Raw genomic sequence first — 23,654 nt, 5'->3', positions numbered from 1 at the left:
GTGGGACGCCACTGCAGGACCCCTGTGCCATATGGCCAAGGAAAGGAGGCGAAGAGGCGAGGAGACAGGGTCCAGGGAAGACCTCTTGCATCTCAGTTTGGCTCAGGCCTGGTCCTTCTTTCCGACTGCTGTGCCTCGTGCTGAGCTGGTCTTGGCGTCCAGGGCTGGGTGCCCACGGCGCCCTCCCCCCCGCCTCTCCCACCATCCTCCTGGGCTGGGCCCACCAAAGCCCTCAGCCACCCACTGAGGCCTGTAAACGGCCATATTAGATTAAAACAAACATCTGCCAAGGCAGAAAAGCAAAACCTTAATTGGAGAGCCCCCGGGGATGTTTGTAGAGACAGATGGGAAAGGGTCTAATGAAATCACCTCGTACTGGCCTCTGTGCAGACCTCGCAGATAAAACAATATTGCCCAGCAACGGGGCTTTGTCACCTGGAGGCCTGATAAGGGGCTTGGAGGAGCTGTGTGTTTGGAAAATATGATTTTGTAAGTGAGGCCAAGGGTGTGTTGACTGTGCCGTCCTGGGCTCCCCCGTCAGTTAAGCAGCTGCCACTTTCCCTGGGGTACAGGCAGAAAGCTGCCCCCAAAGACCCCACGGCAGGGTCTCCCCACGTGGAGCTGTCCTGAGCCCCAGCCAGAGGAGCAGAGGGTCACTCCCTGGGACCTGGCACTCACCAATGGGGACATTTCTGGCCACCAAGGGCAGGTGGTAGCAACGACTCTCTCATGTCCTTATCCCTGACTCCTGGTTCAGAAACTTCTCTGAGGCCCCCTGGGATGGAGCGGGGTTTAGGGCTGTTGGGAGCTAGGGCTGCTGAAGGGCACAACATGCCTCTGAGCATCCTACTGGCTGCCGCCTTGTGCCCATCTTCTCCCAGTGAATCCTGTTTCCCTCAGAGTAAAAGCCAGTCCTCGCCAAGGCCCATGAGGCCCTGTATGATCTGGCCCAATATTGTCTCATCCCTGGCTACCCTATGTCCTTACTTTCTTTCAGCTACCTTGGCCTTTTAGATCTTCCTCAAACCTGCCAAGTACACTCCTGCCTCAGGGCCTTTGCACTGGCTGTTCATTCTGCCTGGAATGTTCTCCCAGATGCTATGTGGCTCTCCCTCAAATCCTTCAAGTCCTTATCAAGTTACCAGCCCAATGAGGCCTGACCATCTGTTTGATGGGGCCACGCCCTCTCACCCTACTGTGCCCACACCCTTTACCCTGTTCTGTTCCTCCTTTTTTCTACAGCATCACCACATTCTAATCTACTATATAATGCACTTATTTATTATGGTGTGTTGTTTTTTGCCTGTTTCCCTAACCTAGAGTGTACATATTCCAAGGAGGCAGGAGTCTTGCTGTGTTTTCTTCACCGGCATATTCTGGCATTGAGAACAGAGCCTGGGACACAGTGGGTGCTCAATAAACACTCATCGAGTGATGGAACGTCTCCTCTTCCCAGCCCCTAACAGCTTTGGTAGAACTGGTGAGAAAGTGGCTGGGTCCAGAGAGGCCAGAGTATGGCCATCCCCAGAATGTGCCCCCACAAGTAACTGTCCCCCACAGCCCACTGGGGGGACCTCCCGAGGAAGGCAGCCTTGTCTGGGAAGGGAAACCCAAGGCTGGGAATCAGGAGGGTTTCGCTCCCATCTCAGCCCTGCTAACGATTTGCTGTGTGACTTGGGACATGATGCTGTTCATCTCTGAGTCTCAAATTTCTCTTTGGTCAGATGATACAGCATTTACACTCTTTATCCAAAAGCTAAAAATTTCTACATTACGACTTTCCACACTACAGCCTGAGATCAAGTCTCGCCTCTGCCACTTGCCTAGGCTGTTTGGCATAGGCACGTTAGGCAACCGCTATGTGTTTGGTGAGGCCACGCCCGCTCACCCTCCTCTGCCCACACCCTTTACCCCGTTCTGCTCCTCCTTTTTACCACAGCATCACTGTCTGTTAACTAGCTAGATTAATCTCACCTGTCGATGATGATGATGACAACAACTGCGTTGCAGGTGTGTGAAGAGTAAAGCAATTGATAACACGCAAAAAGGTCGGCTACTATGGGTCAGATTTCAGGCACATTCTTGGAGCCCAGCTCTGTCGCCTGTGTCCTCACAGTCGCCTTTCAGGTGGGGATCCTGAGGCCTAGAGTGGGAAAGTGCTTCTCTAGGGTCACTGGGCCAGTCGATGGCAGCTCCAAGGTAGCCTGTCTTTCCGGCTGACCCTGGAGCCAGGGGCTCTGCCCACCCCTTCCTTCCACTGCTGCAGCTTCATTTCCCCAACCCAGTGGATCCCGGCCTCACCATGTGGGCCTCACCTTGGCAAGGGCCTGCCATTGACAGGACACTTCCTGAGTAGGACAGGAGTCCCCACGGCCACCCTCCAAATGAATGCAAAGAACAATCAAGCCTCAGAGCCAGGGACGGAGGAAAATCTATCAATGCCCAAGAAGGGGGAAAGGCGTGGAGGGCACTGAGCTCCATGTGGCTCAGGACTGGGAACCACTGAGGGATCGGACACTGTTGGACCCCCCGCACCCCAGACAGAGCCAGTGCGGGCCAGCGTCTTGGCTAGGTCCCCTGAGTTAAAGATGTGAGCACGTGAGGTTTACTCAGGAATCCCTGGCAGAGCAGTTGGGAAGGAAGACAGGGTGGAGGGTGGAGGGGAAGGAAGGAACATGCCTGCTGTTAAGCCAGACAGACACCACTGTGAGAAACGGGGCTTGGTTCCCAGGCAGCCGTGAGGCTGTTACTAGAAACCCCTCCTCGGAGTGGGCCCACCCCGGGGTGAGGACCTGGGGGATTTCTAACTGAACAGCTGAGACTCACCAGCTGAGGGGAAGTCCCTGAACTCTCAGCCTCTGGTGCATGTGAGCGGAGCCGCCTACCGGGTTCTGGTGAGAAGCCTCTGGGCACAGAAAAGCAGGTCCTGGCAGTGGGGAGTGGGCCAGGCCTCTGAAAGGTCCAGGAGACCTGGGCAGGTCTGGGTCACACCTGAGCGGGTTAGACTTAGCCGGCTCGTGGCGAGTGGCTGGAGATTCTGGCCAGCCCTGGGGGCCCCCTCTGCGGCCTTTCTTGGCTCTCACCATTCTGGAGGGCTTCCTGTCTGTGAGAACCACTTCTGGGAGACCGGGAGGCCAGCTCTGGAGAAGGTTCTGGTGCCCCTCCCTAGTGGACACCCCAACAGGACTCCCATTTTCCAGGCTTAGTGCCTGGAGGACTCCCAGTGTGTCAGCCGCATGGCCACCTTCCGCCCCACAGGCACTAGGACCTTGTTCTGTCCCCCTGCTCTTCGCCCTTCTGGCTGGGAGGCAGCCACCTTCCTGCAGCCAACATCCCCACATGGTAGTAGGCAGAGAGAGTGTTCTTTTCTTTTTATTGTAGTTAAATATACATTACATAAACTTTACCATTGTAACCACTTTTAGGGCTACAGTTCAGTGGCATTAAGTATATTCATATTGTTGGGTGACCATCATTTTCATCCATCCCTATAGCTTTTTTATCTTCCCAGCAGAACCATTGTTTCCATTAAACAGTAACTCCCCATCCACCCCACCCTACCCCCCACTCCTGGCAGCCACCATTCTATTTTCTGTCTCTATGGATTTGATTGAAGAGTGATTTTATAAATGTAGTTTTTCAATGTAGTTCTCACTGTCCAAACCTCCCTTCTTTTCTCAGCCCCTTCTCCTACCCCAGGTTAGCTCTGGGTCTCTGGACTCACTGTATTTGGGCAGCCAGTCCCACACCACTCTTAGCCATTTATTTATTCTTTTTTCATCTATGGGAGCAATGGAACAATTAGGTTGAGGGTCAGGACAACCAGTTTTGATTCTTACAACTTGCTGTGTGACCTTGGGTAAGTCCCTTCACATCTCTGAGCCTCAAGAATGGGACTGGAAACTTGGCAACACTAGTGTCATCCACTGAGTTTCTCATAGACCTGAAAATTGATCATTTTAAGGCACTAATTCAGACAACTGCCCTTTAGCCAGGAGATCTCTATACCCATGCTGAAACACTCCAGGGCAGGCATCCTTTAGAAAGCCTACATGGTTTGAATGAATTTGAACAGTGTTGTCTGGAATATGTTAATAAGGAGTGCCTGGCACCAAGCAGTCCCTCTCCTCTGATACAGTAACAAGGGGACTATAAACACACCCCACCATTGGCACCCTACTCACCTGGCTACCCTCCACCCTGGTGTTGCTGTTTGTTGTCAGGACTGTTCACTGCCTTTCTGGCATTCCTGACTTCAGTTGGGGTTCAGATGCAGAAAATAGAATATTAAATGGCTTACAGAATCATTGATAGAACTCAAGAAGTTGATTAAGAAGGTGTCTTTTGTCTGTTGTTTCTAGAAACAGCTTGCAAAACAATGCCTCAGAACTGATCTGCCACTGTAACTGCTGCCCCACCAGGGTCAAGAAACTGCCTGCCACGTCAGGAAGCTCCACTATAGCCACTGTCTCCCCCCACCTCTGCCATGTCAACTCTGGAAACAAGGTTGCTCTGCACCCTGTCTTTCTCCACATATGACTCCAAAGCCGGTTCCTATGCAAGTTCCTCAGATTGGTGGGAACTAGATCGCATCCAGGTCCTCATCTGCAAGGGGGTCTGGAAAGTGCAGTTTTTAGATTTCCTACTTCTGCCCATCAGAAAGAGTTGGGATGGACACTGAGCGATCTAATCCACAGTGCCCTCACCAGGCAAAGAGCTCCTGCCTTTGCCGTGCCCTCACCGCCCCCTCTCAGTGAGCTACGCTGTAGCTCCCACCACCCATTCAGCTCAGCACTTCATCTGACATACAAACCAAGGCAGTAGACACGCAGACCTTGTTTGACTGCACCTCACTTTATTGCACTTCACAGATACTGTGCTTTTTACAAACTGAAGGTTCACAGCAACCCTGTATTGAGCAAGTCTGCCAGCACCGCTTTTCCAACAGCGTGTGCTCACTTTGTGTCTTTGTGTCACATTTTGGTAATTCTCACAATACTTCACACTTTTTCATTATCGTGATGTTTGCTATGGTGGTCTGTGATCAGGGATCTTTGATGTCACGGTTGTAATTGTTTTGGGGTGCCACAAACCACGCGCATGTCAGACAGCAGACAATCCATAGATGTGGCACGCGTTCGGACCTGCCTTTGCCCTGTCTCTGTCCTCTCCTTGGGCCTCCCCATCTTCTGAGACACAACAATATTGAAATTAGGCCAATTAATAACCCTATAATGACCTCTAAGTGTTCAAGTGAAAGGAGGAGTCACATGTCTCTCACTGAAAATTATTAGCTGAAAATTATTAAGTTTAGTGAGGAAGGCGTGTTGGAAGCCAAGAGAGACCAAAGCTGGCCTCTTGTGCCAGTCAGCCAAGTTGTGAAGGCAAAGGAAAAGTTCTTGAAAGAAATGAAAAGTGCTCCTCCAGTGAACACATGAATGACAGGAAAGCGAAACAGCCTTATTGCTCATACGGAGACAGTTTTAGCAGTCTCGATAGAAGATCAAACAAGACACAATATATTTTTAAGCCAAGCCTAATGCAGAGCAGGGCCCTAGTTCTCATCAATTCTAGGAAGGCCGAGACAGGTGAGGAGGCTGCAGAAGGAAAGTAGGAAGCTAGGAGAAGTTGGTTGGTGAGGTTTAAGGGAAGAAGCCATCTCCATAACATCAAAGCGCAAGGTGAGGCAGCAGGTGCTGGTGGAGAAGCTGCAACAAGTTATCCAGATCTAGCTAAGATTATTAATGCAGGAGGCTACACTAAACTGCTTTTAAGTGTAGATAATACAGCCTTCTATTGGAAGAAGATGCCATCTTGGACTTTCATAACTGGAGAGGAGAAGTCAGTGTCTGGCTTCGAGGCTTCAAAGGACAGTCTGACTCTCTTGTTAGGGGTTAATACAGCTGGTGACTTTAAGCTTAATGCTCATGTATCACTCTGGAAACCCTAGATTCCTTAAGAATTATGCTAAATCCATCTTGTCTGTGCTCTGTAAATGGAACCACAAAGCCTGGATGACAGCACCTCTGTTTATATGGTTTACTGAATATTTTAAGGCCACTTATGAGATCTACTGCTCAAAAAAAAAAAAAAAGAGGCCTTTCAAAATGTTGACAATGCACCTGGTCTCCCAAAAGTTATGGTGGAGATATACAGTGAGATTCATGTTGTTTTCACGCCTGCTAAAACAGCATCCGTTCTGCAGCCCAAGGATCAAGGAGTAATTTTGACTTCCATGTCTTATTACTGGGGAAATACATTTCATAAGGCTATAGCTGTGATAGCTAGTGACTCGTCTGATGGATCTGGGTAGTCAGTTGAAAACCTTCTGGAAAAGATTCACCATTCTAGATGCCATTAAGAACATTCGTGATTCTTGGGAAGAAGTCAAGATATCAGCACGAACAGGAATTTGGAAGAAGTTGAGTCCAACCCTCATGGATGAGTTTGAGGGTTTCAAAACTTCAGTCAAGGAAGTAACTGCCGATATGGTGGAAACAGCAAGAGAACTTGCTCTTAAAAGTGGAGCCTGAAAATGTGACTGAATTGCTGCAATCTCATGATAAACATTTAACAGAAGATAAATTGCTTCTTATGGATGAATAAAGAAGGTGATTTCTTAAAATAGAATCTGCTCCTGGTGAAGATTCTATAAAGATTGGTGAAATGACAACAAAAGATTTAAAATAGTCTATAAACATAGTTGCTTAAGCAGAGTCAAGGTTTGAGAGGAATGGTGCCGATTTTGAAATAAGTTCCACTGTGGGTAAAATGCCATCAAACAGCATCACATGCTATGGAGAAACTTTGTGAAAGGAAGAGTCAATTGATGTGGCAGACTCCATTCTTGTTTTAAGAAATTGTAATAGCCACCCCAGCCTTTAGCAACCACCACCCTGCTCAATCAGCAGCCAGCAACACTGAGGCCAAACCCTTCACCAGCAAAAAGATTATGATTCACTGGAAGCTCAGATGATGCTATCATTTTTTAGCAATTAAGCATTTTTCAATTTAAGTATGTACATATTTCTAGACATAATGCTATTGCACACTTAATAGACTACAGTAGAGTATAAACATAACTTCTATATGTATTAGGAAGCCAAAACATTCATTTGACCTGCTTTATTGCAACACCCACTTTATTGCAGTGGTCTGGAACCAAACCTGTATTTTGATCTCTTGGTGTACATACGCTATAATCAAAACATTTGTGCATGAATCAAAAGTTGGCAGCAGATCTGGGAAACTATCACGGGGAACCAATGAGCAGTGAGCAGGTTGAGAACCGCTGGTCCCTGGGAGCTCTACCGTGATGGGCTGCTGTGCCCACCTTCACAGCAGACCATATTCCCCTCTGATTCCCTTTTACTGCATCATTAATGGAGAGGTAGCCACATCTTAGCTTTCCATCCCAGGCCTTTGCATTTCAGTAGAAGTGATTGTCAGGAAGGACATTTGTCTGGGGAAAAAAATGAGGCCCTGACCGTGAACACTGGATGAGAGGTACTTGTTAGAACCAGACGCAGCTCCAGAATGTCAAGAGAAGAGGAGCTCAGGTGCAGTAACCTGATTAGCAATTGGAGCTAGAGAACTTGTGCAAAGCTGCTGACACAAAGTAAAGATGTGACTTAGTGGAAATTGAATAGACTTAGAGCAATAAAAATGGCCTTCCTCCATGTTTCATCCAGGGTTGCAAAAACTGTCTTTCTCAAAAAATGAAAGTAGCCCCAAACCTGAAAGTAGTAGTTATTGGTGGGGGTTGCCAATGGGGACTAGTAAAACATTAGGCTAGTAAAGGGCTTAGGCCCGGGAAGAGGAGTGTGGAGTGACATGAGACAGATGGCTGGCCCCTGGACTCTACTATTTTCTAGCTGTGTGAGAGTTCTAGCTTGGAAGAGTCTCTCCATCTCTCTGAGCTTTGGCTTCTGCATATGAGAAGCAGAGACGTTGATATCTTAGCCACAGGTTTATTTTAAAGACAACATGAAATGTCAGTATGAAGCCCTGTAGCAGACATCAGTATCTCAACTATGTCCCTGTGGACTCCCTTGACTTTACCTGTAGACAGTTGCCAAGCACACCGACAGCTTCTAGTGGTCTTGGCAGTGGGAGTTTGATTGGCTCTTTCCCAGAGCAAACCAGAATGCTGGGCCTCCAGAAGAGACCCTCAGTGAGAGAAAGAAGTTGACAGGGAAGTGTTCCAGCTTCCTTGCCCCAATGGAACAATTCTGAGGTGTGTTCTACGCAGTTTCTCAACAGGTCTCAGCAAGACCGAGTCTCCACTGCCCTCAGTGGTGACTTACTCATCAACACACCCGTCGTTGGCTTTTCTCCTTTCTTCATTTTACGTCCCCACTTCCTCATTGTGCTTCTTGAGATCACTTCCAAATGAACCCTTTGTATCCAAAATCCCTGTCTTAGGATCTGATTTGGGGGGAACCCAAACAAAGACAAGCATCACCCAATGCCCAGCTCCTTGGAAGGTACCCATCAATAGCACTACACAGGGCTCCTCATCAGAACCACACAATGCAGAAATTATCTGGACAACTATTCTCTCAGTTCACCCAAGGATGGTGCATAATTAGTACCTTCCTAGATGCATGCAAGAGACATTAATTCATTACATATTATGAGTGCCTTAGGGCATTTGGGCTTAATTCTCTTATAGAACTCCATCTATAAGCAAGCATGATAATGGCACCTGCTTCATAGGGCTGTAATGTAAAACTCTTAGAAGAGTGTCTAAGAAGAGAGGTTCTTAGCAAGTTTTCCACAGGGTTAGTTCTGTCATCATTACCTTGGGTTGGGCATTGTCTTCCAGTACCCGCTCTTCCTTTAGTAATCAGAACCACTCCCAATGGCTGCCTAGCCTCCTTTTTATCCAGGTGTGTCCATGTACCTAAGTTCCAGCCAATGGGTAGTGAGAAGTGATGCAAGCAAGTTCTGCATCATATCCTTACAAGGAAGCTGCTTGGCTTCCACCCTGTGCCCCCTTTGTGATGGCTGAAAAATGGGGGCAACTGGAGTAGCTGCCTTGGTACCAAAGATGGAAATCTTATAGAGAGGATGGCAGATCCATGCTACAAGTCTAGACTGTTCTCTTCTGGACTATTGTGTGAGAGGGAAATAGGATCCCATCTTATTCCACTGTATTTCAGGGTCTTTTGTTCTAGCAACTTACCATTCCCTAACTAATCCAGCCCAAAGACTGGATCAAAAGATGTGAGTTTTTTCCTTCTTTTATTTTTCCATTGCACCTACATGTATCCAGCACTGTGCCAGGAACTGTCATCGCAAGATGAGCAGAATGTAGACCAAACGCCAAAAAGCTCAAAGTGTGATGAGGCAGATGGATCTAAAGGCAAAAAATTCCAGGCTTCTGCGATAACTGCTCAAATAAGTGTTGTGGATGCAGAAAGGAGGGAGATCCTGAACAAAGATATGGAAGAATTTGCCAGGCCAAAGGAGAGGGCGTGGGATGGCAATTGGGAGGCATTCCAGGAATCAGGAGATGAGGGAGAACACAAGGCATTTGGGCAAAAGGAGCTCGAGGTTCCTTTTTCCATTCATTCGCCACACGGTTCCTTGGATGCTGACTTTAACATCCTGGGTCTGCATTTCCAAATCTGCAAAGTAGGGTCAAAACTCCCATCTCTAACTTAGGCGTAGGGGCATCATAAGGGCTCAACAATGGAACATTTTGAACAGCTATGAAGCACTGTGTAAACACTTGTTACAGGCATTGTCGCTTTTAAAGTCTTTATGGGACATTTTCACTAATTGGTTATGCTCAGCTACATGGGGTAAACAGGAACAGGCTCCTGATGGAATGGTGCTCTTGGGACGGCTGCAGGGGTTCTGAAAGTTCCCATGAGAAAAGCCCACTCAGCTTGGCAAGTGATTCGACTTTCTTATGGCAGTTGGACAATGCATATCAAATGCCTTAAAAACGTCCATTTTCTTTGAGAAGTTGACCGACTGTTACATGAAATAATTGCAAATGCTACGGAGGTTTTTGTATAAGATTGTACTTTGTAATAGTGAAAACAAAAACAACAGGAAACCTATCTGTGTATCAGTCAAACAAATTGTGGCACATAATAAATTGTGGTAGACCACTCTACTCAAGACATGGGCAAATCTTTATGATATGATGCTGCAGAGGAAGCAGGTAGCAAATCTTTGCAACACATTAGGGATGACCCCACGTTACAAAGGCCCGAGGCATTTCTTTCAAAGCTCAGCTGAAGTTTTTCCCTGAGAACTGCCCTTTGCAAAGGGAGCCACCTCAACAAAGACTATAAAGTATATACTTTAAAATTACTGATGCTTATCTCTTCCTCTATTTCTGGGCATTTTCCAAGATTTTGAGATGGACTATGTGTTACTGTTCAGCTGTATTTTCCAGGTCTTCTTCACACTATCTTCTGGCTGTTCCTGGAGCACGCCAAGCACATTCCTGCCTCTGGGCATTTACACTCGCCATTCCTTCTACCTGGAGCCGTCTTTCCCTACACACATGCAACCTCTGCTCGCCCTCATCAACTTCAGGTCGTTGTTGAAATGTTACCTCCTTGGTGAGTCTCTGCAGATCCACCTTAATATAACCCCGGTCCTCTCCCAACACACCCATCCCGTTTCCTGATTCGTTTTTGTCCAAAGCACTTGTCACCATCTGGCATACAGTGCATTTTACTTCCTTCTTATTCATTGTCTGTCTTTATCCTTTAGAATGTAAACCCCATAAGGACTAGACTTTTGTCTGTTTCACTCATTGCTGTATCCTCAGCACCTAGAGCAGCTGAGTGCTGTTCTGAGGTGTTCTAAGCAGGTAGTCAAGTGCTTAACAGATAGTTTTTGAATGAAAGAATAAAGGCACAAACAGGACCATTTCAGTCTCTTTTGAGCTCCTGCCAGTTTCTCCTTTAGGGGAGGGAGTGGGCACAGGTGTGGAGCAAGAAGCAGGAAATAGCAGCAGCAGATGGGGTGGGGGGTGTTGCTGGGAGAAGGAAGTTCTGGACAGTGCCAGCAGATGCCAAACCATAACTCAGATACCAGATTTATGATACTGGGGTCAGGTAGCAAAGTGGCCTCAAGGTTGAGGGCAGCAGTGGTGGAGAGTGACGGCCCAGGACAGAGGAAAACAAGCCAGGTAACCAACTTTACACACAAAACACCAGGTTTTGAGAAAAGAACACTTGAGAAGAGTGAAAGCTATTCTCAAATACACAGTGGGTTACCAGCAGCAAGAAGTTGATTCTAAGGGGTTGAACTGAGGCTAATGAGTAGAAGCAACAGGGACTCCTATTTTGGTTTGATATCAAGAACTGTCCCCTGCTCCTCCCTCACTGGCCCCCATGAGGGCTGTCCAACAACAGCTGAGCCCAGGATTCACTCATCCATAGGTTGAACTGTCAATCAGCAGTTATCTATTAAGTGCATTTACCCTGTGCCAGGTGCCTTGCTCAGCACTGTAAAAGCAATGGCAACTAAACGCTGATCAGATAAATACATAAGCAGTTACAAATTGTGAAGGCACTAAATGAACTAGGTTGCCAGAGAGGCCTTACTGGGACGGGGAGAGTGCTCAACCCCAGCACCCTTTAGGGTCCTCTGGATACTTAAGGGAGCCCTGAGTGGTGAGCATGCCTCCAGCCTGTGAGACCAGGGGAAGGAAGCCCTCAGAGAGGGGCCTCAGGGGCATGGAGTGATGCGCTAGGGCTGGCAGGAACCTCAGCACACCTTGCAGGAACACGAGGCCCGGAGAAAGAGAGTGACTTGCCCACGGATACAAAGCCAGTCGGTGGAGCTGTGAAGGGGTGCAGGGTCAGCTGAGACCCCTGTGCCACCCTCTGGGAACCAGCTGCTGACCTCGCGACTTGGCCCATTAACCGTGAGAGGCGGGGGCCAGAGGCAAGAAGGTGAGACCGCGGGGGTGGTGGATCGACCTGCAGCTGGACACCTAGAGGAGGGGGAAGGGGCAGGGGCGGTCCCAATGACGTCATTTCCGGGGTCCGGAGGTATATAAGCAGGGCGCGCGGCCGGCCTTGCCGCTGTCGCTGCTGCTGCTTCTGCGGTAGCCGGTCCCGGTGCGGGGAGGCTAGTGGGCGGACCAATAGACGGACGCACACGTAGGAACGCTGCGCCCCCCCGGCCCCGCTCCAGCGCCGCCGCCCGCCCCCAGGCCGCCGGTTCAGCCACCACTCGTCCCGGTGCTGCTCGGCGCCCCGGTTCGCCATGCGCCCCGCCGCTGTCCTGGCGCTTCTGCTCTGCGCGGGGCAAGGTGAGCTGGCGCGGGTCCCGTGGGAGAGGGCCCTGGGCGCCCCCTCCCGCCCTGAGGTCCAGGCACCACGCCGCGTCCCGCGCCCCTCGACACCTCCCCTTCCCGAGAGGCGATATGTTTCAGCACCGCGGACAGCGCCGCCGCCTCCCTCCTGACTCAGCCAAGCGGCAACGGACCCGACTCTTTCCGCCCTAGCCGACCCCGCGGAGCAGGGGCCCCTAGCGCCCCTACCCCATGTTTAGGCTTGGAGTCTCGGCTGCCACAAGACAGCCACCGCTCCTTGCTGTGGCTGGCCAAGGTCACTGGGGGAGATGGGAGGGCTGCTGGCTCCCCCTTCGCCTCTCTCCCCCTCCATGTTCCTTCTCTCCCTAGCCTTCTGCCTTTGCTACCTCTCTTTTCATGTCTCTCAGTCCCCCTCCTCTATCTCTTTTCCCTCACCTTGGGGGCTCACTCCCTCTCCTTGCATCCTCCTGCACCCTATGACTCTTGCCCTTGGCTCCCACACCCCCTCCGGAGTGGGAGCTTTCCCAAAAGGAATGGGTGAGGCTCTGAGTGCAGCCACTGGGAGCCACCCCACTTGGAGGCAGGGAAACAAGATCAGCCCCAGCATGTCACTGGGTGGAGACAGTTTTGAGGGGGAGCACTGGGGTGAATGGGATCCCAGTGGGCCGGGCCAGGAGACTAGACTCTCCCCTCAGTGCAGAGGAGTGACCGCAGCTCTCTCTTTTTCTTACCAGTCATTGCCCTCCCTGTGAACAGCCCTATGAATAAAGGGGACACTGAGGTAAGAAGGTGGGGGGCAGTGCCCCGGGCTGGTGGGTAGGAGGCCCCAGGGGACAGCTCACAGCCAGTTCTTGGGCAGCAGCAGGAGGAGTTTGGCATAAAGCCAAGAGCTAGCACTGCGGCTGCTGAGCCTGGGGACAGCTTGCAAAAGAAGATATCAAAGGCTGCTTGATTTCCCTGCCATCCTGCTGCGGGGACTTCCCCAGCTTCCTCTGAGTTGTGTGTGAAGCTGAACAGAGCCTGTGTCTTACCTGCTGGGCCAAGGTACCAGGTCCACTGTCTCGAGCACTCCGAATCTGGAAGGCCCACTGTGAGCTGCCGGGGGTGACCCTGTGTGGATGTGGCTGTCCACAGAACTGCGAGAAAAGTCCTCGCCTGCCTGGCTCTGGCCTCTCCCTTAGCTCTTCTCCTCCCCATGAGGCTCTGCCACAAGCACCCCTACCCCACAGGCATTCAAACCCTGGCTGTCCCAAGGGGCCACAGTGAAAGCATTCTCGATCATGGCCTCTGCACTGTTGAGGGTCCAGGCCAGTTGAGGCTGATGGTGGATGTCACCCAGTAAAGGGCCTTAAGAGACGCTGGTGGTGGGGGATTCTGTAGCCCACAAGAGACACTCTATGTCAGGTGCATACTTGGAATCCATTCACGTCTGAGCCGTTTTTCTAGTCTCTGGTGCTCACGGATTCCCTCCACATGGAGGTCCTCACCTTTCCAGGAGCTATTTTCTTTCATTCCAGAGAGGCTATGGTTAAAACCCAAAGCATCAGTGATTTCAACTTCAATTTGCTCAATTATATTTCCTACTCTTCATTATATTTAAACCTCTACCACTCATTGTAGCTGTGTGGTCTTGGGAAAATTCCTTAACTTCTCTGAGCTTCCCTTCTGCCCATCTGTAATAATATTCGCCTTGAGGGGAGTTGTGAGGGGGTAGGAACCAGAAGTGAGGTGCCTGGCACATAGTAGGTCCTCAGCAAATGGGCACTGTTATTCCTAGAGCTTCCTTTCTTCATCTCCCCACTATTCTTGGGACCTCTACCCAATTCTTCTTTCCTTGAATCTGTCCTCATGGACTGGTGATTATCTGCTATTCCCAGTGCAAGGTCTGGGGTTACAGGGAGATACACAGGATACAGTCTGTAGGGCTCCTTGCCAGACCCCTTATGGAAGACACTTCTGTCACCATATTATACCCAAAAGTCTGGGGTCAGAGGCACTAGAGCAGCTGGTTAAGACCCAAATGTTCCATCCTAGGATGCTGTGACTACTGCGGAGCCTGTTTGCCAGTTTTCTATCCTGGATCCTTGGACCGGTTGCCTTGGCATCCCATAGAGACAGCCTTCTACCCCCTCACTCCCCACGAGAGTTGCCTGATGCCTGTCTGACACCTCCCGCTCCCCCACCAGCTCTAGGCAGCTGAGGCAGGTTGGGAGTTGGGAGTCCCTCTCTGGGTGTGTGCAGCACTTCACGTTTTATAGTGTTTTTCTGTCTGTGCCTTATGCTGGGAGGGGAGGTGGGAAGGCCTTCTCACTCCCATGTTACAAGTGAGAAAACAGGCTCAGAGAGGTCAAGTCACATGCCCATGACCACACAGCTAAGATACCATGCTGCAGTTGGCAGCATCCTCACACATCATCCATTTATCAGGTGCCTGATGAGGCACAGCACCTTGCTGGACACTGGACAAGACTGTCAGAGAGATGGCTGCTGTTGACCCGGGATGGGCACCCACAGGTAGCTGATGTGTGCCCACATGCAGCTAGGGTATTCATCCTGTGAGGGACAATGGAGCCAGACCACGCAGCTGTTACTCCCTGCATGTGCAGAGCCAAGGAAGGTGTCTGCTCTCTGGGCAATCCAGAAGGGATTCCTGGAGATAGCTGACCTTTTGGACATCTGAAAGACTGAAATACTTTTTTGAGACCTACTTCTGATGCCCAGGAGCAGCATCCTCATCTTTAGAGAAAGACTTGGGGATGAGAAGGTACCAGGTACTCACCTGCACCATGACCCACCTTAAAGGGGCACTTGCTGGCATGTGCTGACTGGGGCGCCTCACACATGGTGAAAACCATATAGGCATTTTCTATTATTGTTGCTAGTATTGTCTGGCTGAGAAAGCAGAGCTGTGCCCCTGAACCAGCTGTCCCTGGACCCTGAAGACAAAAGCAAATGCCCTATGTCCTCATTAGAAATTTGCCCTGGAGCCTCAGGGGGCTGAGCCCCAACCTGCCCCCACTCTCTTCCCAGGTGATGAAGTGCATCGTTGAGGTCATCTCTGACACACTGTCCAAGCCCAGCCCCATGCCTGTCAGCCAGGAGTGTTTCGAGACACTCCGAGGAGGTATGGGCCAGGCCGGGGGGTGAGGGGCTGCTGCCTGCCGGGCTGGGAGGCTAGGACATGGGTATGTGGCTTTTAATAGGATTCAGTGCTTTAATTCAACAGTAACTGGCAGAGTGGCTGCCTTAACCAGGCCCGTGCTGGGGTCTGAGTGGAACAGACAGACGAAAGGGTCAGAGCCTCTGCATGCCTGGCGTTCACAGCCTCGCAGAGGGGGCACACTTCACTAGAATTCTGGCAGAATGAAATCAAGGCTAGAACAGCAAGCCACTGTGTCCACATTTTATGTGCTATATCGTCAGTGCCAAGGTCAGCTGCTGGCAGCTGGTAGAGCCCCTATAGGTATGTGATGAATAAAGGAGCGTTTGGGTGGGCATAGTTTTTCCAACCAGGCAATCAAGTTTTGAACAGCTGTTTGATGAATCCAACATTAGCACTGGAGTCAGGCTTTAGGAAAAGTTGGAACTCTACAGGTAGAAATGAAGAAAGGGGGCTCCAGGTGGAGCAGACAGCACAAGCAAAGGCATGGAAATAGGGAAATGTGTGTTGAGAGACACTCACCTCACCTCAGGGGCTGCTATCTCTTAGCTGAGGTCTGGGTGTGGGGACAGTGGCTGACCTTTCTGATGTAGCATAAAACTGACTGGCACCTTGGAAAGAAGATAATTTCAAAAGCGCTGCTGCCACTCAGGTTTTGAGTTTCCAAAACATATTCTCTGTGCTCGGCTGAAAATATCGATGGTAATCTCTTGCTTGGCTGTTGTCTAGAAACCGCCCATAACGACTCTCCTTCATTGCAGATGAACGGATCCTCTCAATCCTGCGACATCAGAACTTGCTGAAAGAGCTCCAAGACCTCGCTCTGCAAGGTATTACCCAGTCACTGTCTGCGATCTGGGTAAATTCCAGTAACAGAGTCAGAAAGTCATGGTGGAAGATTGAGCAAGGTCCTGTTTCTCTCTGATCCTCAGTTATTTCCTTTCAATAATTGTGGGTGCCACTTGGTCCCATCTATCATTGATATAGTTAGGAGATGAAGGCCCAGAGAGGCTGAGTGATTTGTCCAAGGTCACACAGTAAATTAAGGACATGTGAAGACCAGATGCAGCAGCTCTCCTAATACTCTGCCATTTCAGTTCAGCTGTTTCAACGGGGACACTTTCAAGACTAGGTTGCAGAGAGGATTCCTTTCATCTGTTAACTGAGACAAAATTGGTCTCAGAGCCCCTCAAAGAGGAGGGGCTCTTTTCCCTTGTGAGCTTTAGCTCAAGGGTGAGAGTGGGGGAAACAGTGTCTTTCTTGCCCCAAAACACAGAGCAGACTTTCAGTGTCCTCAGAGTGAGGTATGTCTTTCTCCAAGAGATTACGAAAATCCACTGCTACCCTTGGGAATAGAGTGACTTTGTGAGGCCGCGAGTTCCTTGTCCCTGAGGATATTCAAGCACAGCCTGGGTGGAATGCTGGGATAGAGGGTTAGGCTGATGTCATCCCCAAGAGTTAGCTGCTCTGCCCAGCCCAGACTCCTTCCTGGGTTCATGTGAGGCACAGATCCCTCCCTGGCAAGTAGGAAAAATGGGTTCTGGCCCCACATCTGTTGGACTTACAATGCAGCAACTCTTTTTTACAGATGGGCAACCAGATCTTCAATAGCCCAAGCTTCCCAAGGTCACAGCAAGAAAATAATCAGGAGGCATGACCCCAGGTTGGCCTGGGGCCAGATCGGGGCATAGGCCCTGGTCAGCAACCACCATGTCAGGCTCCTCTGGCCACCCCAGGAATTCCCATCATGGGGAAAAAAAACCATCATCAGGCACCAGGAGGCAGCAGTAGCCTGGAGCCAATGCAGGGGGAGCGGTCTGGACCCTGGAAGCAGGTGCCAGCCCTGAGCTGGGATGCACACTTGTGCGTAGCCTTCTCCCAAGGACCTGGACTTAAGGGTCCAGCCAATGGGGGTGCCTGATGCAGAGCCCCCTGAAGAGGAGGCAGTCCCCTCTTGCTGCAGGGTCGGTGCCCTAGTTATCAGTCAGGTCCTGAGAGACCCCACTCTCTGTTGCCAGCACTGGGATCCTCTGCTCCACTGGGGCCTTGAGTGCCCAAGAGGCAGCAGGCACGGCTTTTTCCTTTCCTAGGTGAGAAACTGAGTCTGGAGAGGCGGTGCGGCCGCCTGGCGGGCCCCAGCTGGGAGGGGCAGGCACAGCCAACCCTTGCCGCCTCCCCTAGTTCTGTCACTGGGCAGGCCTGGAACTAGATGAAGAAATGGAGGCCTCACTCTCACAGAGGAATATGCTGAGGATCAAGTGGGACTCTTCTTTCCTTTTCTCATGCCAGGTGCCAAGGAGAGGTCACATCAGCAGAAGAAACACAGCAGTTTTGAGGATGAGCTCTCAGAGGTTCTGGGGAAGCAGGACGACCAGGCCGATGTGAAGGGTCAGTGCCGGCCGGCCTGGACGGAGGCGGGGGCAGGAGGCGATGACAGCAGTGGTTACATGGGAGTCAGGAGCCTCTCCTATAGGCCCTGTAAGGCAGCTAGTATTTCCTTCCCTTTACAAACGGGGAAACTGAGACCCAGGGAGTCCGCGGACCTTGTTGGGGGAGCTGCGTGACTGGAGAAGGGACTCTGGGCCCTGCCTCCCTCCACACCCCTGCAGGCGCCCCATCCGCCCACCGCAGGGCTCACTCGCACAGGCCCGGAAGCCTCTGGCGCGGCAGGCGGGCGGCTTCAACTCGCTCTTCCCAGGGGCCGCTGCAGCAGGGCCGCCTGCCCCAGAGCCCTTCTCCTGGGAAGTGGTGGTGCCTCAGCGTAGCCACGTTACAGGGTCCCAGAGGAATAGGTTTGAGGCACGAGCTGGATAATCTTTCTTGAAACCAGAGAGCTTTTAGGGGTCAAAGAGGTCATGACTTAGGTCAAAGTGGTGCCCTGTCGCTCATGGGAACAGCCTTGAAACAGCCACAAAGCCAAGCCCGAGGGCCTCTGCTCTTTGCTGCGGATGGTGGGTGAAGGGGCCAGGTTCCAGGAGCCCGGCTCTCAGTGCTCTTACTCCAGGGGCTCAGAGCGGAGGCCTGTGGCTGTGGCGGGGGTACCGCCGCACTGGCCAGGGCATGGCCCCCCCATGCTGGCTCCCTGGGGACGAGTGTCTGGATTGACTGTGGACGCTGCTGTGGGCGGTGGGAGGGGACAGAGTGTGTGTGTGTGCACCGGGAAGCTCTAATGGGGCAGGCAGCCGTGTGTCGGTGCAAAGACCACCCTGTACTCGGCACTTGGGACTTGGATACAAGACGCCTACAGGCTGTGTGAGCGTGGCCAGGCCCCCTTACCTTTCTGAGGATCCGTCTGAGTTTCTGTAAACAGGATGGGAGCACTTTCACCTGGAGCCCTGGAGTCAAATCGGGGGATGCATTCGGTAGTGCTTTGCTCAACAGTAATCATTCTAACGACGGAAAGAATTTTTATTAGTCAAAAGGCTGTCTGCAAGGAAATGCTTTTTATTGAAACCCTATAAACACTGAGGAATTGAGCACTTTCACAGGACACTCAAAGCAGAGAAGCCCCACAAGAATGAAGTGGCAGTAACAGTGCCTCTTACACAGAGAGGTTAGGGATGTGCCCAACATCACAGAGCAGTTAAGCTGATGTCCTCATTTTCAGTCCAGGGCTCTCTCTTCTGGGGTCATTTTCAAGGTCTTTTTTTGTTCTCTTTTTCTTTTTTTAATCACATCCTGCTTTGAGGGGCAGAAATACAAAGAAAGAAATACAATCCAGTTGCGCTCACGGCAGACCCAGGCACGGAGAGGGTGACCCTAATTCCGGCAGGGGTGTCTGGGGCTGGGCTTGCTGGAGGCCAGAGCTGCAGTGACTGAGATGTGCACTTGGGCTCTGGGGAGACACCGCATGCCGCCTGGTCCTCAGGGCCTGCCTTCGCTCTGTTGTTTCTGCAGAGGTGCCTGGAGAAGCATCCCCCAGGGACGCTGCCGAGAAAAGAGGGGATTCTGAAGAGGCGAAGAGTGGCGAAGACACGGATGGGGCCAGGCCCCAGGCCTCCCCAGAGCCGGGGCAGGAGTCCCAGGTTGAGGACAACCAGGCCCCAGAGGAGGAGGAGGCCGCCAACACCCCCCACCCAGCAAGCCTCCCCAGCCAGAAACACCCAGGCCCACAGGCCAAGGGGGACAGCGAGGGCCTCTCCCAAGGTCTGGTGGACAGAGAGACGGGCCTGGGTGCAGAGCAAGAGCAGCAGGCAAAGAGAGAAGAGGAGGAGGAGGAGGAGGACACAGAGGCTGGAGAGAAGGCTGTCCCTGAGGAGGAAGGCCCCACCGCGGCATTTAAGCCCCACCCAAGCCTTGGCTACAAGGCGCTCCGGAGGGGCAAGAGTATGTATGATGACTGAGACCTCAGCGTATGGGTCGCGGGGGGGACAGGTGGGAGGGGTCCTCATCCGTGATCTCATGCCACCTTCACAGCGGCCCTGAAAGGGAGGTGTTATCTTCATTTTCCAGATGGGAAACAGGTGCAGAGAGGTTAGGTAATCAGCCCAAGGTCACACAGCTAATTAGTAGTAAGAGCTGATTCCAGCCCCCGTTTCTCTGACTCCAAAACCGTGCATCTCCTGCCATTCCACATAGCCCCTCTGCTCCAACTCAGGGGGCAACAGGGGCTTTGCAGGGGGGGGGGCCTTGGGAACCGAGGGAGAGCATGGCAGGTGGGAACAGGCTGGTCTGGGGACAGTGTCAGCTTCCACCAGTGTTGAGGAGAGACCCCGGCACCTTGTCAGAGCCTTTCCTCCCTTCCCAGCTGCACGACCCCTGGGTCAGGGGCTTCTGTGCTGAGATGGCCAATGTAAGAGCCAGGCTTTGGCCAGCCCCCCACCCCCTGAGCTTAGAGGGTCTTGCAAAGCCTGGTGTCGAGATGGCTTTCCCTCCAAGTGCGACGTGGTGGCGAAGGACTGGGCTGGACCCTGGGTGCAGGTCTGTGGTCCCAGGGGGAGGGGCAGGGACTGGGGAAGGGCGGTCCTCCCTCACTCTCCTGCTCTCGTCCCCCACCTGCCCCAGGTTGGTCCGAGGCTCTGGCCGAGGGTGGAGCCAGGAAGACTGGGGCGGAGGAGGCGCGGGAGCACTCCCAGCAGGAGGAGGAGGAGGCGGCGGCGATGGCCAGGGCCCCTCTGGGCCCCCTCAGGGGCGGGAAGAGCAGGGAGCAGGAGCAGGAGGAGCGGCTCTCCAAGCAGTGGGAGGAGGCCAAGCGGTGGAGCAAGATGGACCAGCTGGCCCAGGAGCTGACGGCCGACAGGCGGCTGGTGGCGGAGGACGAGGAGGACGACCCTGACCGCTCCATGAAGCCCGCCTCCAGGGCCCGGGCCGATGGCTCCCGGGGCCCTGGGCTGCAGCTGCGACGAGGCTGGAGGCCGTCCTCCCCGGAGGACAGCGTGGAGGGGGGCCTGGCCCTCCAGGTGCGCAGCTACCCGGAGGAGAAGAAAGAGGAGGAGGGCAGTGCCAACCGTAGACCGGAGGTTGGTACGGGGTGGGAGCCGGCCCCGGGGCGGGCCTCCGGAGTGTGGGCCCAGCTGGGAGGGCAGCCCCACCCGGGTGTGCGGCCCCTGCCCCGCTGCGGAGACACGGTCCCCTTGGAGGCTGGGACTGGAGAGGTGCCCAGACGGGGTCTCTTGGGAGGCTCCCCAGAGGGCCTGGGTTCGGGGCAGAGCCAGGAAGGGGCAGGAGGAAAGGTGTGTCAGGCCGGGAGGTCACAGAAGGCACCCAGTGAAGCTAGTGGCCAGCCAGACAGGAAATGAGAAGTGTTCAGGTCAGCATGGAAGCTGGACGCGTGTTGAGCTGAACCAGTCCCCAGAGCCTGGCACTGGGACTCTGTCCTGGAGGCAGCAGGGCGCTGGGCAGCTTTGGGAACGAGAGCTTGGAGCCTGGGCTGGAGAGAGCTCAGACACCAAAGGGCCTGGCAGGGGCTGACCTGCAGAGGGCCATTAGCTGTCTGGGGGCTACAGGCCTGCGGGTCCATTAGCCCGAAGAGCTGGGAGGGAGGGAGAGGAGGTGGTGTCCTGGGAGGCCCCTGCGGTTGGTCTGGCCGTGTTCTCTCTTGGCCCCCAGGCAGCCCAGGTACGCCATCCTCCCAGGTTCAGGCACTGCCTCTAGCCCCTGATGGCACAGGAGCAGGGGCAGGGCCAACTGGACCTTGGGGCTTGGTGGGGAGTTGGGGGAGGCACGGAGATGTGCCGGAAGACCTGCATTCTGCCTTCTCCTAGCTGTGTGACCTTGGGTGGGTCACTCCCCTTCTCTGAGCCTCATTGGTTCCCCCATTTGTGAAATGGGGGTAAGGAGTCCTTCCTGCTCACCTCATGACGATCGGAACACACCCAAGCTTTGAAAACCTGGCCATGCCCAGGGCTACTTGGGCAGCTCAGGGGGTGTAGGGATGCACCCCCAGAAGATATGGGACAGGAGCTGGGGTCCCTGGCAGGCTGGCAGCACCACCTTGGAGCTGGAGGGGGCTTTGGGGGGTCCGTGGTTCAAGCCCCAGTGCCCAGGTGGGAATCAGGGCCTGCGGCAGGCTGGGATCTCTCCAGGCTCTTCTCAGCCCCCATGCCCTTCTCTGCCCGCCCAGAAGAGGATGTGGCCCCTTCTTCCAGTCTCTGGGCCTGGAACCAGGGTCTCTGTGGCCTCAGAGGAAGGACCCTCCCTAGGTGCTGGCACTGGGAGAGATCATTTACCTTTGTCCCCAGGAGACTGAAAGGATGGGGCTACAGGAAGCAGCAGCCTGCTCCCCACCCCCAGCTTTTGGGCCCAGGATAAGCCTGGCACCTTTCGTTAACTCTTAACCCACCCACAAAAGCTGGAGGGAGCGAGATGCCCTGAGGCCAGCGTCCCTTCTCCACTGGCAGAGGGAGCCCTGGACAGCAGCAAAATGGCCCCAGTACCATGTGGACAGGATGGGGCAGGTCCTCTCTACCCAGCCCAAAGGGATCCCTAAAAAGCGTCACAGGCTCCAACATCACAGGGCTCATGCCTGGGGCTCCCCCAAGATGGAGGGCTCTAGCGACCCCATGTCCATGGCAACTGCTGCCCACCTGTTCTGACTGAGCCCTAGGCGGGTGCTCTCTGTGGCCTGGCATCCAGCCAGGAAGGGACCCCAGGAAGACCGTCCCTCCCAGGTCAGCCAGCGGGTGGCCTTCCCTGACTACTGCGCCGAATCTGGGAGCATGCCCTTGAGGGTGTCAGTCCAGCTCCGGGAAGCCTGTAGCTTCCTGAGGCTGGGGCACAGAGCAGAGCTCACAGGAGGGTCCCCAACTACCTGGCAGCCAGAGCTTGGGGGCCCCATGACTGGGGCCAGGAATCAAGGGCAGGTAGAGGTGGGGCTTATATCCTCAAGCCTGTGCCACAGGCCCATGGCCCCTCCGGTGGGGAGACCTGGCCTCAGCCTGGGAGCCCTCGTCACAGTCTAGGCCGTGGGGTCGAGGGCTGGGGGGAGCTCTGACAGGCACCAGAGGCTTTGTGTTCCACATGCCTGCCTAGAGTCGTTCAGGAGGAGGCAGACCTAGATAAGAGGTCACAGTGTGGAGTTAGGCCCCCCACCACGCCCCATTCTGGTGCACAATACTCCTCAGGGCAGCATCACTGTCCTCGTGTGTGGATGAGGCCCCTAAGGCTCAGAGAAGCAATGCCATCTGTCCAAGGCCACACAGCTCATCAGTGGTGCAACCAGCCTGGCTGGCTGCCTGCTCCGTGCTGCCGGCACCGGCTCCCTGGGCCAGTCCCCATGACTCTTGCTGTTCTCTCCTAGGACCAGGAGCTGGAGAGCCTGCTGGCCATTGAGGGGGAGCTGGAGAAGGTGGCCCACCAGCTGCAGGCGCTGCGGCGGGGCTGACGTGCCAGCCGGCCCCATCAGCCAGGGCTCCGAGGCACCCTGTGGTCCTGGCTCTGTCGTCCCCTTTGCAGGTCCTGGCCAGACGGCCTGGGCGCTGCTTCTGGTAGGGAGGCTGGGCCCAGCCCACCCTCCTGCCCCCACATCCTTTCCTCCTTCACCCCTGCCCCTATGCACCCCTCTGTAGGGCTGACCCCTATGACTTTTAAATGATTACCTTCTCTCTGAACACAGGCAGCTCTCTAGAAGTTTCCTTTCTACCATCAGAGCCATTGGCACAACTGCAGTAACTTCCGATCTTTGGTGAAAGCTGAGAGCTCCTACCTGTAATGTACTCTGTATGAAATTTATCTAAGGAGAAATAAATCTGCTCTGGGCTCTTT

The 23,654-nt window shown here is 53.2% G+C and overlaps 1 protein-coding gene across 1 annotated transcript; it reads left to right on the top strand.

Moving 5' to 3' along the window:
* Window positions 1-12,043: 12,043 nt before the first annotated feature.
* CHGA (chromogranin A) lies at window positions 12,044-23,654 on the top strand. The gene is made up of 8 exons (XM_036882083.2): window positions 12,044-12,289; window positions 13,027-13,073; window positions 15,323-15,416; window positions 16,214-16,282; window positions 17,742-17,840; window positions 19,350-19,778; window positions 20,457-20,911; window positions 23,191-23,654. The coding sequence occupies exons 1-8, from the start codon at window positions 12,244-12,246 to the stop codon at window positions 23,272-23,274; spliced, it is 1,323 nt and encodes a 440-aa protein (XP_036737978.2). The 5' UTR covers window positions 12,044-12,243; the 3' UTR covers window positions 23,275-23,654.

This window comes from Manis pentadactyla, chromosome 11 (assembly GCF_030020395.1).
Source record: "Manis pentadactyla isolate mManPen7 chromosome 11, mManPen7.hap1, whole genome shotgun sequence".
Lineage (NCBI taxonomy): Eukaryota > Metazoa > Chordata > Mammalia > Pholidota > Manidae > Manis > Manis pentadactyla.
The sequence above is the reverse complement of the archived record's forward strand: the minus strand, read 5'-3'. Positions and strand labels throughout refer to the sequence as shown.

Bases quoted from the DNA above. Each gene is read 5' to 3' on its own strand.
- CHGA (XM_036882083.2), top strand. From the start codon at position 12,244: ATGCGCCCCGCCGCTGTCCTGGCGCTTCTGCTCTGCGCGGGGCAAG. The intron at 17,841-19,349 runs GTCAGTGCCGGC...TTGTTTCTGCAG, and splicing joins CGACCAGGCCGATGTGAAGG to AGGTGCCTGGAGAAGCATCC. The intron at 20,912-23,190 runs GTTGGTACGGGG...GTTCTCTCCTAG, and splicing joins GTGCCAACCGTAGACCGGAG to GACCAGGAGCTGGAGAGCCT.